Source organism: Conger conger, chromosome 10 (assembly GCF_963514075.1).
Source record: "Conger conger chromosome 10, fConCon1.1, whole genome shotgun sequence".
NCBI lineage: Eukaryota > Metazoa > Chordata > Actinopteri > Anguilliformes > Congridae > Conger > Conger conger.
In genome coordinates, this window is record NC_083769.1 from 35,013,167 (window position 1) to 35,029,757 (window position 16,591).

Below are 16,591 nucleotides of genomic sequence, written 5' to 3' on the forward strand. Positions count from 1 at the left end.
CCCAGACCTGTGTCATTGCCAGTAAATATTCATCACCACCTGCTTTCAGCAGAAATTTGAGATTCAACGGTACATTAAACATTAAATATTGCAGTCAAGCAGACTCCGTATTTCTTGCCAATAAATGTTATTAAACCGTAGAAAAATGAATTTCTGCACGGAGATGGTAGAGTGACTGCAGTATAGCGACAGATGGAATTATGGGAGTTTCAGCCTGATCATATGCCAGTGTTCTGCTGCTGTCAATCCTTCATATAATATGATCCCCTTTTTGAAAGGGGAAACAATAATGAACCTCTGGCTCTAATTTGAGCAGCATATGACCTTCTTTAATTCAATTTGAATTCAGTGCTAATTGACCCTCATTTAGAAAGAGTGAACTTCGCGATCTATTAGCTCAGTCTGGAGAGAATGGGGATAACAAAAGCCCTGCACCTTGAAAGCCTGTGTGCTTCTTTGAGTGAGGCATGGTGTCAGACACAGGGGAGAGGGGGAGAAGGGGGTGGGTTAGGGGGGTTGTTATGGTAGCTGCTGTCACTGCTGGATTAGGAGTTTGATCTGTGAGATGGGCCTCTGCCCACAGGCAGTGGGGCTGGGACGTTTTCACCTGTCAGCTAATGGCGGTGTACAGGGCGGTGTACGTGCGCCTGTCTTTGAAGTCTTAGGTTGGGCTGTATGCTCAGGAGAGGAGAGGGGGACGGCCCTCGGAGCCTGGGGTCCTCAGCACCAGCAGCCGTGATAGGCCTGCTCTGAGCCTTCAGCCTGTCACCCGGGACAGGCACGGTGCAGTGTGCTGGTTTCTTGGGGTTGGCTTGTTTTTTTGGAGCATGCCCTGTTCTCCCCTGGGCTCCAGCCAACCCCCACCCCCACCCCCCCCCCAGGACACAGACACTGTGAGCTTGAGGCTCCCTGTCTCATGTCTCACCCCTGGGTGTGATCAGCCCTGCAGATACGCCCGTCTCTCTGGGGGGAAGAGCGCGGCAGCAGGCCCTGGCTCGCCCGTTTCCACCCTGTCCCGGGAGTGTCGGACCCACCCCCTCCGAATACAGAAACCGGGAATTAGGTCTTCAGCCTGGGAGCGGGACTGGAGAGGCCTGGGGGGAGGGGAGGTCCTGGAGGGAAACCGCCATCTGGAGGGCTGCGCCCTGGCTGTGTGTGTTTATTTTCCGCTGCTGCTCTTCCTGTTGCACTTTGAAGCCAGGGAAAAACACATCACAACTCCAGTGTGTCTTCTTCTCTTCAGTTGTCCCACTGCTTCTCTATGGTGTGACACTCCATTGTTATCTGTGCCTCTTGGGATGTGTGTATGCTTTCCTGTGCACTGCTCAAGCACTGCTCAAGCTAATAATCAGTCTGTTTACAGTCAGAGTAAATTACTGTTTCTTTGAGAAACGGGGTTTGATGGTGTTTTTGGTACGGCTGGTGTGCTGCTTTGTAGGCTTCTAGAAACCTATTAATTTCAGCTTCTGTCACAAAAAATGACACGTCTGGGTTTTCAAAAATTCAAAAGATTATGGCAAGTGCTTCCGTATAAACATCTTTAACATGGCAGTTTTGTCAAAGTACTTAACAGCTTCCAAATCCTATGCAAAGCTGGCTGGTTCTCTTTTGCCTCGCTGCCAAATTTGTTTTAGGTGGATTTCACCACTTCCAGATGTGGGTCTCTAAGAATGTGTTCCAGACTTCAGCCATGGTTTCACTTTGAGTGTCTGAAGTGAAAACAGGAGAGCTGCTCAGTATTCCTTGTTTCACTAGTCTTCAGATGTTTTTTTAACATGTCTGGGCAGCAGGGTTTCCTGCTAATGGGGAAGAAGATAGTGGGTGGGGAATAGCATAGTGTTAGCATAGCCTGCGCAAAACTGAACTGCTCAGAAGGCTATGTCGTGAGCATAACCTGCACAAAATTGAACTGGAATTCTTTATTATTAGCGTAGCCTGCAAAAACCTCCGCTGCTATGAAAGTCATAAAGACTGCAGCATACTCGATGCTGTTCCCGCCGGTGTGATTTTCTGATGATGGTGCGTGATAGAGGCCAGCCTCATTTCTGCCTTGTTTGCTGCTGAGCAGCAGACGTGTGCGATAGATGAGATCCCCGATGCGTAAGGAGAGACGGCAGGGTGCATTGTGGGGGCAGGGCCCTGGCCATTAGCTTGCTTCCTCTGCTGCCGCAGTGGCTATGCGGTAGTGCCAGGGTGGGAGGCAGGCACCAGCCGGAAGCTCTCGCTGCTGCACAGCGCACAGTGTGGAGTAGGTGATGCTTCGCCCGCTGGGCTGCACCGGGGAATGAATGAGGTCTTACGGATGGCTCCAGGAGATGACATCACCACCTCTAGTTCCTCAAATCAGGCTTGTAATGGCCTCTGCCAAGTGTGTCACGGCCCAGCTGGTGTATGGCTGTCCCTGCATTGCAGTAAAAGGAGTCGTTTGTGTTCCAGGCTGAATCGGGGAGGGGAGTAGAGCAGCATCACCGTGCCTGCAGCCCCCACACACTGCTCCTACTCACTGTCTCTGCAGCTTCTGCACTCTGCCTACATAGCACCTTCCTACATCTCTACATTAACTAAACTGTGCGTGTGCGTGTGCGTGTGCGTGTGCGTGTGCCTGTGCCTGTGCCTGTGCCTGTGCCTGTGCCTGTGCCTGTGCCTGTGCCTGTGCCTGTGCCTGTGCGTCTGTGTGTCTGTGTCTCTGTGTGTGCATATGCGTGTGTGTGCATGTGCTTGCATGTGCATTTGTGTGCTTATGCATGCGTGCATTGTCTGTCTGTTGTAGATTATAGTGTGTGTTAAAAACGTAAAAAAAAGGGTAAATAAGATGTAAAGGCAAGCACAGATTTTTGCTCTGGATTTTCGGCTTTGTTGTTTCAGGTCAGGTCTACAACACCACTAGAAAACAACAAACTCCAGGTGTATGTTTTAAAAAACCCTTTCATCTGACTTATCCTGATTCTTGACAGCTTTGATGTTCGTGAACTTGACAGTGCATACAAGTGCACTAAACCTGCACACAAAAACATCTCACCAAGGGGAGTGTTTCATTGATGTTACTGATGAAGGCATTGCTTTAACAGCAGGGACCTCTCCAGGACCAGGAGACCAAACCACATCCCAACAAAGCACCTCTCTTATTTCTCACTGTTAACAGACATGCAGAAATAAGACATTTACCATGTTATAATTTAGGAAAAGAATACATCTATTAGCACTCATCCACCTCATACACAAAATGAGCCTTCATTAAGGCCTACTCTAGTAGTAGTTCTTTAGAACACAGTTCATAGATTTGTTTTCAAGTTCATTAGCCCATCATATATCCAGTTCATTCTTATATCCTTGGGTGGTAGTAAATCATTTCTTTTGAATTTATTTCATGTGACTGAAATAAATTGCTCTATTCATTTTCTGATGCAGTGCTATTGTGTAAAGCACTCTGGGTTTGGCTAAACCAAGGGCATTGAGGAAAGCTAATTGCAGCCTTTACATTGTAGATTTTTTGGTATGGGGTCTGGTGCTGTTGTAATGATAGGGGTGTAACTGAAAGACCCCATTGTCTCGTCTGTGATGAATGCAGTGAGCGCAGTGAAGAGAGGGAAGAAGAAGAGGGGGGAGGGAGAGAAGAGGAAGGGGGGAGATGTGCAACTGATGAAACTTCCAGACGTGTCCTCCCAGTGGATTCTAGGTAACCGTGCCCAGCATTTGTCTCTGCTTGTTCTAGACAGGCAGTGCGGTTGTTGCTAAAAGAGGAGCTCATCGTGTGCAGGGGGGCAGCTAAGGTGTCATTTCGAGAAATCTTTTTTGTTTGCTGGGAACCCAAGGAGTGAGCTGGAAACAACAGTTATCTTTGTCATAATTAGTGTTTATGTTGGCAATGTGTTATTGTAATTAATTTTGGATCATGTTCAATTTGTTTTGAGAGGTGAGGGCATGGGAGAATTTAAAAGAGTGACTGACCTCCCCCTGAGAGTATGTGCCCTCTGGCTTTGAAGTGGTGAGGTGATGGGCCTCCATGGATTTGGTGGAGGCACAACATGGTTATTCAGTTATAGGTCAAGGTCAGGAGCTCGTGCAGAGTGGGGCAGGTTCTGCGCTGTCTCCCTCTGGATGGACACCCTTCAGGGCTCTGGGCTGACCTCTCTGCTTCCAGCCATCGATTCGGGTAATGGCAGGAAGTGTGTGGTGCCTGCAAGCCAGGCGGACGGGCCGGGAGATCGCACCGTCTCCGGAGAAGCAGAGGAGCTCGGCAGGCGCGTATGACGCTCTGAAAGCTCGCGGGCGGTAATTAGGGGTCTTTTTCGACATGGCTGAGTTATAGGATTACACATCACAAAGGGAAATTACAGCGAGGAAGGCCTCGCTGTAATGCGCGTGACACCATTAACTCATTTTTAGCTTGTGGCGCATTCGAGCGCGTTTCATTCCCAGCTCTGTGCTTATCCTGAGAAATGACTGCATCAGCAGAGCTGTGGAAGAACACCACAGTCCCCTTCTGCCTTCGGGTTTCATATAGTCTTAGGAAATCCCCTACATGGCAGAAATATAAATTATATTAATGGTAAAATGTGTAGGGAAATGAAACTATTTCTATTTTAAAAACAGACTTATTTTCAGTTTATTTCGTAATCCGTTTCATGTGCCCAAACCTGTTTTCTGTTTACACGTACTGCTAGCCAGCATGTTTTGTTCTGCATGCTTTGTTTTTCAGCGGCTGAGGTTTGACTAGGTTTTGCATCTTCGAATCTACGCATTCTCCTTAGTCTGTTGCAGTTAAGAAGTACTACAAAATAGACATTTGATTTCCTTACCTATTTCTCCCTTTAAACACAATTTTAAAAGCTGTCACATTTTTAAGCCCTTTTTAGGCCCAAGTTTTAAGCCCTATTCTTTCCTCTAAACATCAGAGAGACCTCCTCTCTGAGGAACCTGACGTGTGCCTTTATGAATGAAATAATTAGGGTAGACATTTAGTCAGCAAATGTGGTTCTGCCACATCCTCTCTGACAGCAACCCACAGTTTTAGTGTCAGAATTGTGTGGTTGACTTTTACAAAGGAGGATTACGTTTTTTTGAGAGGCGGAGAGGGGAGGGGAGTACGAGTACAAGACTCTGATACCTTTATAAGTATAACGGGAGCAGTCTGGTGATGTTCTGCAACCAGGCACTGAACCAGCTTTAAATAACCCAACCCTTTGGTTATGGAGTGGTATAAACACACACCACACTATGAGTGAAGCTGCTGGCTCCCACTGTTGTGAAGTGCTAGGAGGTATCCCAAGAAAATTGGGTGATTATTGCATTAATTTCTCCTGCAGAGAGGCACTGGACTCCTGCCTGAATTTCATATCTTGTTATATGGGCTATGTGATTATTTGTGTTATCAGCCTGAAGCATGGGTCAAACTACTTGCCCAAACGTAACTGAATTGGCTGGTGTGTTTATTTGGATGCATGACAGTGGGTGTGCTGCTCCGTGATGTCACTGTAAATCATCTGAGCCTGTACACTGTAAATCATCTGAGCCACACCCACCTGGTCATCTGTGCTCCATTTACCTGCAGGCGACCAATCAGAATGGGGAAAAACAAAGCGTGCTACTACTGGCCTCGCAAAACTGGCTCGCTCAACAATTTATTCAGTTGAATTTAATTTGCAAAATTCGGTTTTGTAATTGGGTGTAGCCTGGGAAATTGCACCAAGTGGCTGTCAGTGGAGAGGTTGTTTTTGCCGCCCTTTTGAGCATATCCAGTCTTTTTGGACCTGTTCACAACAATATGTCTGCCACAGCTCCCAGAGATCTCAAGCCCATGGAGAGTGACGGGAGATTGTTCTAGAATGGCCAGGACGCTGTGGTCTGTACTGATTGATGTGAACCAGATCTTCCCAACGTGTGGCTGTCCACCATCTATCATCCTCAGTGATAACGCGTGTGTTGCAGTGTGGCCAGAGGACTGAGCGCTCTTGAGCTGAGATGCTGACATGTACCCAACGGCCCTTGCGCACTTACTCAATCCAACCTGATCTCGTTGGACATTGGTGTTAAATTATTGAGTTTAAAACCTCTAGATGTTCTGCACGTAATCTCCCTGAAAGATCACCACACCCAAACCACTCTTCATATGACGGCGAGATTGATGGTTATTTTGTGCCATCACCCTCCACCTACCTTCTAAGCTGTTTTTACTTAAATGCATTAAAATAATTGCCATTGATTTTGTAATGATTTTTTCGTGTGGATTAATTTAACCGCAGATGACAAAATTGCTTTGCTCCGTAATTCACGGTAGCATCCAATTACGCAGATGGCTTATTATTCCCTCACAGCTCATGAATATGAGACAGGCAGAATGTAACAATAGCTGTCTGAGGGGTGTTGGAAAGTGAGAAAGAGGACTAAAGACACAGGGCCAGTTTCTGGTTTCCCCTGCTAGCTCACTTAGCCTCTGGAGGTGGGTGTGTATTTCTCTGGAAAGTGAAACGCGGCCGTGTGTCTTGCCGTGAGCCGTATTCGCGCGCGGCAGGCTCACAGCAGCATTCCCAGGCTGAACCCGGCGCGCAGTTAACAGAGCACGTCTATTTATACTCCCATCTGCCAGCCTGCGAAGGATTTGAGCTAATTTCCCTCAGACATCCTCCTTCGCTGAACATAGATGCTTTTTTTTTTATAAGGCATTGACCGCAATCCCGGCATTTCACGTGCTGATACGGATTAGAGATGGGATGATGAATGATATACTTGTTTGACCTTCGCTTTGAAAAGCCGGCCGGCTGGCAACAGTATCCGCCCAACCCCCCCCCGGTCATGTAGTGCGGTCTCTCCTCAGCAGATTTACTGTATACAGTAGGATTCAAGGCCATCGCCTTTTTACGCTGAAACGCCATCTTTGAGTAGCTTTTGACCTACAATGCAGCGGCGGCTCCGTTTGTTAACAGCTGTCAGCAGCTTCCTATGAGGCAGGCCGACGCTTTCCTCATCGCCGCATCTGTAATCCTGTCACCCGCCATGTGAAATCACACCGCTTTCCAAGAATAGGTGTCAGGGCTGTGCCTGAGCCTACATTCTGCAGGTTTACTGGGACAAACCAATCTAGGAAATGATTCTGCTTCAGCACACGAGATATGTGCTCACTGAATCTGTCTGAGGGATAATCGGCCCGTTTCTGAGCTGAAAGGGTTGTTAGCGCGGACAGGACTCAATCCGGCAAAATTGCTGATTTACTTTGAGTACGGGACGGAGACTTAAGGTGCAGTGTCACCAGTGTGCAGAGAAAGACGTTTTATAAATGATGAAAGTGATGTGCTTCCTTTTGCTGATAAAGGATTAAAAGGAAAAAGCTCAGGTCCTGGAATCTACCCTCAGGCTCCACGGTGTACGGCTATAAAGTAATCTCTGAGGAGAGATTTCCACTTCCGCCACCGACTGTCCCTGAATGTCGGCTTTGAGTGATACTATACGTATATAGGGACTTCAGTCACAATAGCAGAGTGGCGGTGGAACTGGAGAACCTGCCGTCACACCCCGGCTCCGACACGCACTCAGACACGGAACTGCGTAATTGCTGGGTGTCTCCCGGCCTCTCTTGAAACACGGGTTGTGTCTCACCCCTTGGGAGGTGCGGGGCAGCTGCAGGGGCCCGGCACGGGGGGACGGGGGTTAGGCAGGAGGGAGCCTCTGATTGATAACAACAACACAGCACAGGGGGGGGTGGGGGGCTTCTAAATGAAGCCTGTCATTACACTGATGAAGGACACCTCCTGACTATGGTTTTTATGGGGTGGGAAGTCAAACAACCTCAGTACAGACCACCCCCCTTCCCCATGACAGCCGACAGCCACCTTCACCTCCTAAGCACCGCTGACTGAGTAAACATATTTCAGCTCTCCTGCCCCCTTCTCCCGCTGTCCCTGAGTGCCTGAGTCGGCCGGCCTGGCAGATTCGTTCTTTTGGGTTTGTGACTTTCATCAAATCACATGACCCAGTAGTTAGGTTTAATGTCACAAATGATGGCTGTTGCATGTGGCTTGCTTGGTAGTCTTATTGCAGGGCTGAGTTTGTTCAGGGTTTAAGTAGAAGCCCTACTTTAACATTAATTTGGGTTTCTGACACTTGATAAGCCTTGCATCAAATCAAATTGGCCCAGTTGCCACAAGTGATAGCTGTTGGATGTGGCTTGCTGGAGCATCTTTTCCACAAGGACTCAAACCGAAAGCCTCCCTGTGATCTCGAGGTCGCCAGATTCAGTCAGAGCTCTACAGCATTTGGATCCATTGTTGCTGAATTCTGTTGGGAACAGTTAACTTGAGCTGCCACTCAGCCAGGACTTCAGCTGCTCATGGAAAATCCCCTCTCAGTGATTACGCGTGCCTGTAATCAGAGTTTGTAATCTAATCTGAGGAGTTTCATGAGCAGTTGGACTAATAATTCAATCAGTCTCACTGTGCTGTGACCCATTTCAGCCTTAAACATACGAAGATACTTAGTTGATTGGGTTTAATGTCTTTTTTTATTCTGTGTTGCTGAGGAGACTCTGTGAAAGGTCTATTGTATAAATGCAGGGTGAAATGTCTGTAAGGGATGGGTTAAAGTAGAGAACTTTCATTTCTCTTGCAGGATTACTATTTAACTTCTGAGCTGCTCATGACTATCCAGCAGTTTTGAAAAGTACATGACTTCTGTTTGTATGCTTCTGCCTGCAGGTTTGTGTTCGTTTGTGAATTCCAGTGTGCATGTCTGCTAGTAATTAACAATAATGACAAATTAGCCAATGAACAATCATAATGTCTCGTTCAATTTATTGTGGCCAATTTATTATGTTTGGCTCTTTGCATGTCAAGATACCTATAGTAATAGCTTTGTTTAATCGGCTCTGTTAATTTGAAATCACAGTCGTGCGCTGGCATCCTCTGTGCCCACGCTTTGAATGGAGGCTGAAGCCCTGGTTTGGTGATGAAGGGTGCGGTTTCAGTGGTAATGGCCGCAGGTTCCTGCTTGATGAACGGTCTTTGGTTTGCGTGTACATTATTCATCATTGCGCTGCTGGGATGATCACACCAGCCGCAAAGCTGTGCTGATTGAAGAGGCGCAGGCCTTCATGAATATTACACCCCCCCCCTTTCAGTTCTAGCCAAGCTCAGCTGTGAGTAACTGAATGTTACGCAGCCCTAACGGGGCTCACATTTCCCCCATCAGAGGCTGCAGTAGGTGTGTGGCTTCTTTTCACATACCGCATGCACGCAGGGCCTCGTCAACAGGCACTCACTAAAGTGTTTCCGGCATAGCTCAGCCGCTTTTTAGGCTTTCAGTCAAGGGCCTGCTCTCAACGACGTGAACAAATCCCTCCATTCAGATGTAGAGGTGTCTCTGACCCTGATTTAGATTCCTCATTAGGGGATATTGATCGATGTTTGGGTGCAGGCATTGATTGACGGGCCTGCGCTGGCTAGCTGCCAGGTCTGCAGGCTCTCCCATCTGAGTCCAGCGTGTTCTCGTACCTGGAAACGAGTCCCCCGTCGTTCCAGCGTTATGAGAGCTGGGTTCCTGTCATTAGGCCTGAGTTAAGGGCTAGTGGGGTGGGTGTCAGCTGGCAGAAGTTCAGTTGGTAACCAGCCTTCTTCGTCTGCCATGCCATGCCATGCCACGGCAGCATACGGGCGAGCAGTGAGATAACGGCCCATCTTTATCTATGACTTGCTGACGTGTGCAGCGAGTGACACTCTACCTCGACAGACGCCGTGTAACCCGATAGCATTAGTGCTTGGGTGTCATGTAAACATGCAGCCCTGTCCAGAATCACATGTGGCTCCTCAGACTCCCAGGAAGTACTGGTTATCGTGTCTCAGACAGTTTCTGTGGATATGCCCTGACGCCCTGGTCCTGTCCACAACACAGCCACACACACACACACACCCACGTACACCCACCATATCCCCTTACTGACAAGTTCTTATCTAACCCGTGGAGCCATCAGGTAAAAGGATCTCCCCTCCCTTGAGGCTTCTATGGTTTCCTGGTTTGCAGACTGCTGTGCTTATCTGATCCTGCTTTCTCTGGGCCTGGTGGTCAAAAAGGCAAGTTCCCTCTGCAGAGCTCACTGCCTCTCATGTTTTTAATTATTAATGAATCTGAATATCTTGTTCATCCGCACTGGGTTCAGAGGTGAATAAGTCTCTGTCATGAATTTCCAGTATGGGGTCAATCTTAAGCCTTCTTGGTGGAGCTCCAGGAAGCGTGCACGACTGCACCAATGATCAGTCATCCAGCACAGAGAAATCTGCAGGAATACTGTGCATACCACTGACAATCAATGTGATCTAACCAGCATCTGAGTGTCTGTGAGCACCACCATTACTTTGGAGACAATGTTTATCTCCCATGAAAATAAGTTGCTGTAAATCAGATGAGCTTGTCTTCCTGCATTATTTGAATGTTTTCTTGATCATATGCTTCCTCTATTTGGCTTGGCACTGCAGTGGAAACCTTATGCCATCCTGCTGTGAGATACTGTATGTACCTGGCAGCTGCGCCTGCCTTCTTGGCAGATGATGGGGTCTAGAGTTACAGCGTCAAGACCAATGACTAGTGTGGCCTGCTCACTGGGGCTTACTCCTGGGTCCCAGATCACGGATCGAGGAGCTACCTGTACTGACAGTCTCACCTTCTCTCCTCTGAATTACTGATCAGTAATCTAATTAAATTGCAGGACGGATTTGTCATCTCCCTGTCTCTTTCTCTTTATTTCAAAATGACAACATGATGGTGCTACTGTACTGATTCGGTCTCTCTTCTTCCTCCCCCTCTCTGCGCTACAGAACAGCCAGGTGGTAGAACTGCAGCGAAGCCGGCTTCGTGATGACATCAAGGAGTACAAGTTCCGGGAGGCGCGCCTGTTACAGGACTACACCGAGCTGGAGGAGGAGAACATCTCGCTGCAGAAGCAGGTGTCCGTACTCAAGCAGAGTCAGGTGAGAGGAAATGGATGGGTGGGAGTAGAGCAAGGATGTGAAGTGTGGGGCTAGGAAAGTGATGTTTTGGGCTAGAGAGCAGTAGCAGGACATTACTGTGTAGGGCTGAAGAGTAGCAACAGCAAGTGATGTGGTGGGGCTGGAGGGTAGTGACAGGAAGTGATGTGGTGGGGCTGGAGGGTAGTGACAGGAAGTGATGTGGTGGGGCTGGAGGGTTGTGACAGGAAGTGATATGGTGGGGCTGGAGAGTAGTGACAGGAAGTGATGTGATAGCGCTGGATGTTAGTGACAGGAACTGAAGGGTGGGGCTGGAGAGTAGTAACTGTAGTAGTAACATTCTGTGAGGCAATTAATTTTAATCTAAGCCTCTGGGAAACTGAAGTTCCACAAACATAAACGTGCTGGTGTGTGTTCGTCTTTCTTAATCTCTGTGTTCTGGGGGGCCTTTCAGTTCTGTAACTGTTCGTGGAAAAATTCAGTTAAACAGATATCTGCTGACATATTTAATCTCTTATGTAAAGAAAAGACTGCGTTTGCCTTAAGCCACTGGTAAACATTCTGATAAGTGGAATATATAAAAAATACAAAAGCAATATTTAGCTGTAATAAACGTTAACGCAGCATTTTATTTAGCACGTCCCACTGTAATGGTTTGTGAGTGTTGCTTGGATAAAATGATAACTGAAATGTGATGTTGGGTGTGCTATAAATATTTTAACAGATTACTCTTTGCTTGAGAATTCAAGTGCATAATTACAAGCTGTAAGTTAACAAGTGCAACACAGTCAATTATGAACTTTTAATGCATTGTGCAATTATGCCATTTCTACTGTAGAATGACAACATGATCAAATTATTTTTCCGAGGTGGAAATATGAGGTTCCATCGTGTAAATGTACAGAAACATTAGAGTACAGCACTGTCTGCAATAATAGGACAGGCCAGTCACCCTGATTCTGAAGTCACATGATTGATAGCGACAAATCTCTCAACTTTGTATCAACTTTGTTGGTGTACTTACGCACAAGAACGTAGCCCATTTTCCCTACAAAAGGCACTTTAAATCAAATAACTGTGAAAAAGCCTTTGGGGACAAAATCCTTTTGTACTTTTGACCATCTATGTGCCAGGGTGTTCAGAGTCTGCGTGGGGCGTGTGCTTCGGTGTTGAAACATGGTCTCTCCCTCTCCCGTCTCGGTCAGGTGGAGTTTGAGGGGCTGAAGCACGAGATCCGCAGGTTGGAGGAGGACATGGAGTTCCTCAACAGCCAGCTGGAGGACGCCATCCGACTGAAGGAGATCGCCGAGCGGCAGTTGGGGGAGGCCCTGGAGACCATCAAGACGGAGCGCGAGCAGAAGAACAACCTGCGCAAGGAGCTGTCGCACTACATGAGCATCGGGGACACCATGTACCACAGTCCCCTCAGCATCTCCCTGGACGGCCTGAAGTTCAGCGACGACGCCGCCGAGCCCAACAACGACGACGCGCTCAACGGCTACGAGAGCAGCTTCAGCAAGCTGGCCAACGGCCCCGCGGACAACAAGGTCTCCACGCCCAAGAAGAACGACCTCTTCAACCCCGCCCCCAGCCTGGTCAACGACCTGCTCAGCGAGCTCAACATCTCGGAGATCCAGAAGCTCAAACAGCAGCTCATGCAGGTATGCCGCTCGCCCTCCAGCTGGTTTCGTTCAAAGGGCGGTCTGGTGTGAGGCCGCTGTAAATCGATAGAAGTGAAGCGCTAATATCAGCTGCACTATTTTTGCCGGGATTTAGCTTTTGGAGGTCACAGACAGACAAATCACAGCCTCTTCAGCACACACAGTCGCCACAGGTCATTGCTAGTTGTAAACAGTTCACAGATGTGATCAGACCCCCTCTCACAAGTTCCAGAACTCCTGATATTTTTTCTGCACCAAATCTGCACTGCTCTTTAGACCTAGTAAAGATGAGCTTTGCAGCTGGTGATGAACAAGAGACAGTGAGCTTGCTGGATAGGAAGGTGGAAGCTGAAAAAACACAGCACACCAATGGCATCATGGCCTTGAAAAAAACAGCACCCTGCATTCTGCATGGACACTTGAGAGGGAAGGGAGGCTGGTTCAACTCTGGCAACAACGCGATCACCTTTCAGGAAGACAGAATGACACAGCAGCAGATTGCTTGTTTTTTAATGTATGAAAATACCAGACACGCTCAGTCTCTGCTTTAACGATGTAGCATTTATTCTGGTTTATTGTTGCAGAATTTGTCAGATGTTCTACTGATACAGCAGAGTATCAAAATCCAGAGAACAGTTTCGTAGTTTAACCCCCCCCCCCTTCTAATTAGAATTAGAAGTAGAATTTGGAGTAGTGAGCTGTACAGTGCTTTAAAGATTTTCTTGGTTATATAGCCTTAGTCTAGCATAAGGACTGTCTCCCTCTCCTTCAATTCACAGCATGAATTGGTTTACAATTATAGGCATCTGTTTTCATCTCGAAACCTATATGAAGTGTAGACAGGAAAATCATTATATACTGGGGTAGAAGCCTTTTCTGTCCATATTGAGCTTCACTGGCACTGGTCATGAATAAGGTCCCAGTGTTTACAACACAATGTTCGTCCTTGCAGTCTGGAGCGGGGGATTATTTTCAGGGATGTCTTGTTAACGGGCAGAGTGGTGCTTGGATGGACACAGCTGTCCACGCTCAGGAGAGGAGCTTTGGCTTCTGCTATCTGTCCGTGTTGCCGTAGCTCCTCGCCCCTAAGCCGCCAGGTCACAGGACTAAATCCTGTTAAGAGGAACTTGACATAATCCGTGACGAAACGCCCCCCACCAACATGCTGCAGGTGTGCAGGAGCGGCGATCTGTCACGTGCCATCTGTCACAGAATCGCCCTGCTCCTGTCCAGTGTAGGACATCCGAATTACGCCCTGGTAGACAGGGGAATCCTCGGAGCAGGGCCTCTGCACAATTTGATGGTGTTGCCAAAACATGGATCCTGGCTGCCGAATTTCTTCTGACTCTGCTGGTGTTAGGGCATTGTTAGGTCCCTGAAGAATCTAAAGGGATTAACCAATCATCATGGGGAATATTTGTTCATTGAGGAACCTTCTAGAAATCAAGATAGGGAAATGTGAACTTTACTTAATTATTCAGGAGCTTTCATACCCTTGTCATGTCCTATTGATCTGCAGCTAATCTATTCCTGGCACCCACTCTTAACAGATGCATTACTTTATTCATGATCTGTTACTTGAAAGTCTGTGGAGATCCATTTTTGCTCCAGAGAATTGGCTACACTCTTATTCTCTTCACAGATATACTCATAACTGGAACTGGGAACATAAATATGATATGCATATGATTCTTGATATGATTGTGAAGTTACCATAGTATTGAACATAAACTAAATTTCAGATCGGTTGGCATACTGATTAAGGTTCACCTTATTGACTGTAGTATTTCCAAGATGGAAATATGAAATGTTATACTGTAGGCTTAGACTTTAAGCCTGGGTGCTTTTGGACATTGCCCTTCTACATCTCTTTTATGTATCTATTCTTCAGCACATTTCTATTTTTGGAGGAATTAAATCTTGATCTCTAGTTCTCTGCTTGCTCTTGGCTGAACTTCATATTTGGCTTTCCTTTCAAAAGCCTGAATTATTAATGAAGGTGAAAAGGATTCTGATGCTCATTATTAATTAATTTGTCTGCGTAACAAAATTAGGCCACTGTTGAACATCAAAAATATGCAGTTGAAGGTGGTTCTGGAGTCCAGAGCAGTAACCTCCACACGGAATATGTCTTAAATTTTCACAGAATATGTCTTAAATCACCTCTCAATATGGATAGATGTTGGTTTTCTCCAAGGTCACACGCAATTAATTACCCTTTGGGCACAAATGCCATTACACTTCTGTGCGATAGTGAAATTGATTTTCGGAATCCTTTGAAAGCTTCCTTTGACTACCACAAGGGATATTTACTTTTAGAAAAACTAAGCCACGTGCTCACCAGTTTATAGTCAGTTTTGAGGTTATCTTGTCTGCCATGCATATGTGATCAGAAACATTAATCATAGAGATCCAGGCCCTTTGTTATGAGCCTTGTGTGTATTTAACTGGTGTATCTGCTTTTCCCCTAGGTGGAGAGGGAGAAGGTGAACCTGCTGGCCACCCTGCAGGACTCCCAGAAGCAGCTTGAGCACGCCCGTGGGGCTCTGTCCGAGCAGCACGAGAAGGTCAGCCGGCTCACCGAGAACCTCAACGCCATGAAGAAGCTGCAGGCCAGCAAGGAGCGGCAGTCGGCCCTGGACAACGAGAAGGAGCGCGACAGCCATGAGGACGGCGACTACTATGAGGTGGACATCAACGGGCCCGAGATCCTGGAGTGCAAGTACAAGGTGGCCGTTTCGGAGATCGGCGACCTGAAGGAGGAGCTGAAGGGACTGAAGGTGAAGTACGAGGACTGCCAGTCCAAGTACGAGGAGGAGAAGGGCCGCCTGGAGAGCGACGTGTCGGTGCTGTCGGAGAATCTGTCCTCCCTGGAGAAGACCAACCGCACGGACCGGGACCAGGTGGTGCGGCTGGAGAAGGAGCTGAAGAAGGTGAGCGACGTGGCCGGGGAGTCGCAGGGAAGCCTCAGCGTCGCCCAGGACGAGCTGGTCACCTTCAGCGAGGAGCTGGCCAACCTCTACAACCACGTCTGCATGTGCAACAACGAGACGCCCAACCGCGTGATGCTCGACTTCTACAAGGAGGGCAAGGGAGGCCGCAGCAGCCCCGAGGGCCGGGGCAGGCGCTCCCCGATCCTGCTCACCAAAGGGCTCTTCCCCGAACCCGCCAAGGCCGAAAACGGCGACGCAACCCCGTCCCCCGTCTCCTCGCTCCCCTCCCCCGTCAGGGAGCCCATGAACATCTACAACCTGGTGGCCATCATCAGGGACCAGATCAAGCACCTGCAGATGGCGGTCGACCGCACCACGGAGCTGTCCCGCCAGAGGGTGGCCACCCTGGAGCTGGGGCCCGTGGCGGACAAGGACAAGGAGGCCTGCATGGAGGAGATCCTGAAGCTCAAGTCCCTCCTGAGCACCAAGCGAGAGCAGATCGCCACCCTGAGGACCGTGCTCAAGGCCAACAAGCAGGTGAGGGCAGGCCCAGAGGGAGAGGGACCTGCTGCAGCAAACACAGCTGTGTAAACGTGCATCAAACGCACAGTGGGGCCGCCGGCATTGCAGTCTGGACAGACATGTCCGCTATTTTTATCTGTTTGTGTTTGTTTGTAGTGAAGTGCTTTTTTAATTACTGGGGAGGGGTGAAAGGTTACAAATACAACCCTTGACCCTCCAGGTTGAGTCCAGTTGCTGTACGTCTTTGTCCATGTTGAATTTTAAATTGAAACTCGAGACTATGGATTCAGGTCACATTGCATGGAATACGTGGAAATTGTTTTTAATTATAACTTAAGATCGGGTGTCTTGGTGGCCAGCCTGTAGAGCACTATCCACACTCGCTCTCATTCTTCCTGTCTCTCTACACTGAACAGTCCAATGCGGTTGTACAGCTGTCCTCCATACCAAATCTTGAAATATGATTTTGTGTATTTGGAGAAGCTGCAGCCTCAGCCTAGGAGAATGTCTCGCCTATCTGACGGGC

The 16,591-nt window shown here is 48.0% G+C and overlaps 1 protein-coding gene across 2 annotated transcripts in view; it reads left to right on the plus strand.

Moving 5' to 3' along the window:
* LOC133138247 (protein bicaudal D homolog 2-like) overlaps nucleotides 1-16,591 on the plus strand; it is a 55,926-nt gene that overhangs the window by 26,213 nt on the left and 13,122 nt on the right. For both annotated transcript variants that reach the window (XM_061256838.1, XM_061256839.1), the window contains exons 3-5: nucleotides 10,800-10,952; nucleotides 12,155-12,610; nucleotides 15,082-16,080. In XM_061256838.1, coding sequence (XP_061112822.1) covers nucleotides 10,800-10,952; nucleotides 12,155-12,610; nucleotides 15,082-16,080 — 1,608 coding nt within the window. The remainder of the gene's footprint in view (nucleotides 1-10,799; nucleotides 10,953-12,154; nucleotides 12,611-15,081; nucleotides 16,081-16,591) is intronic.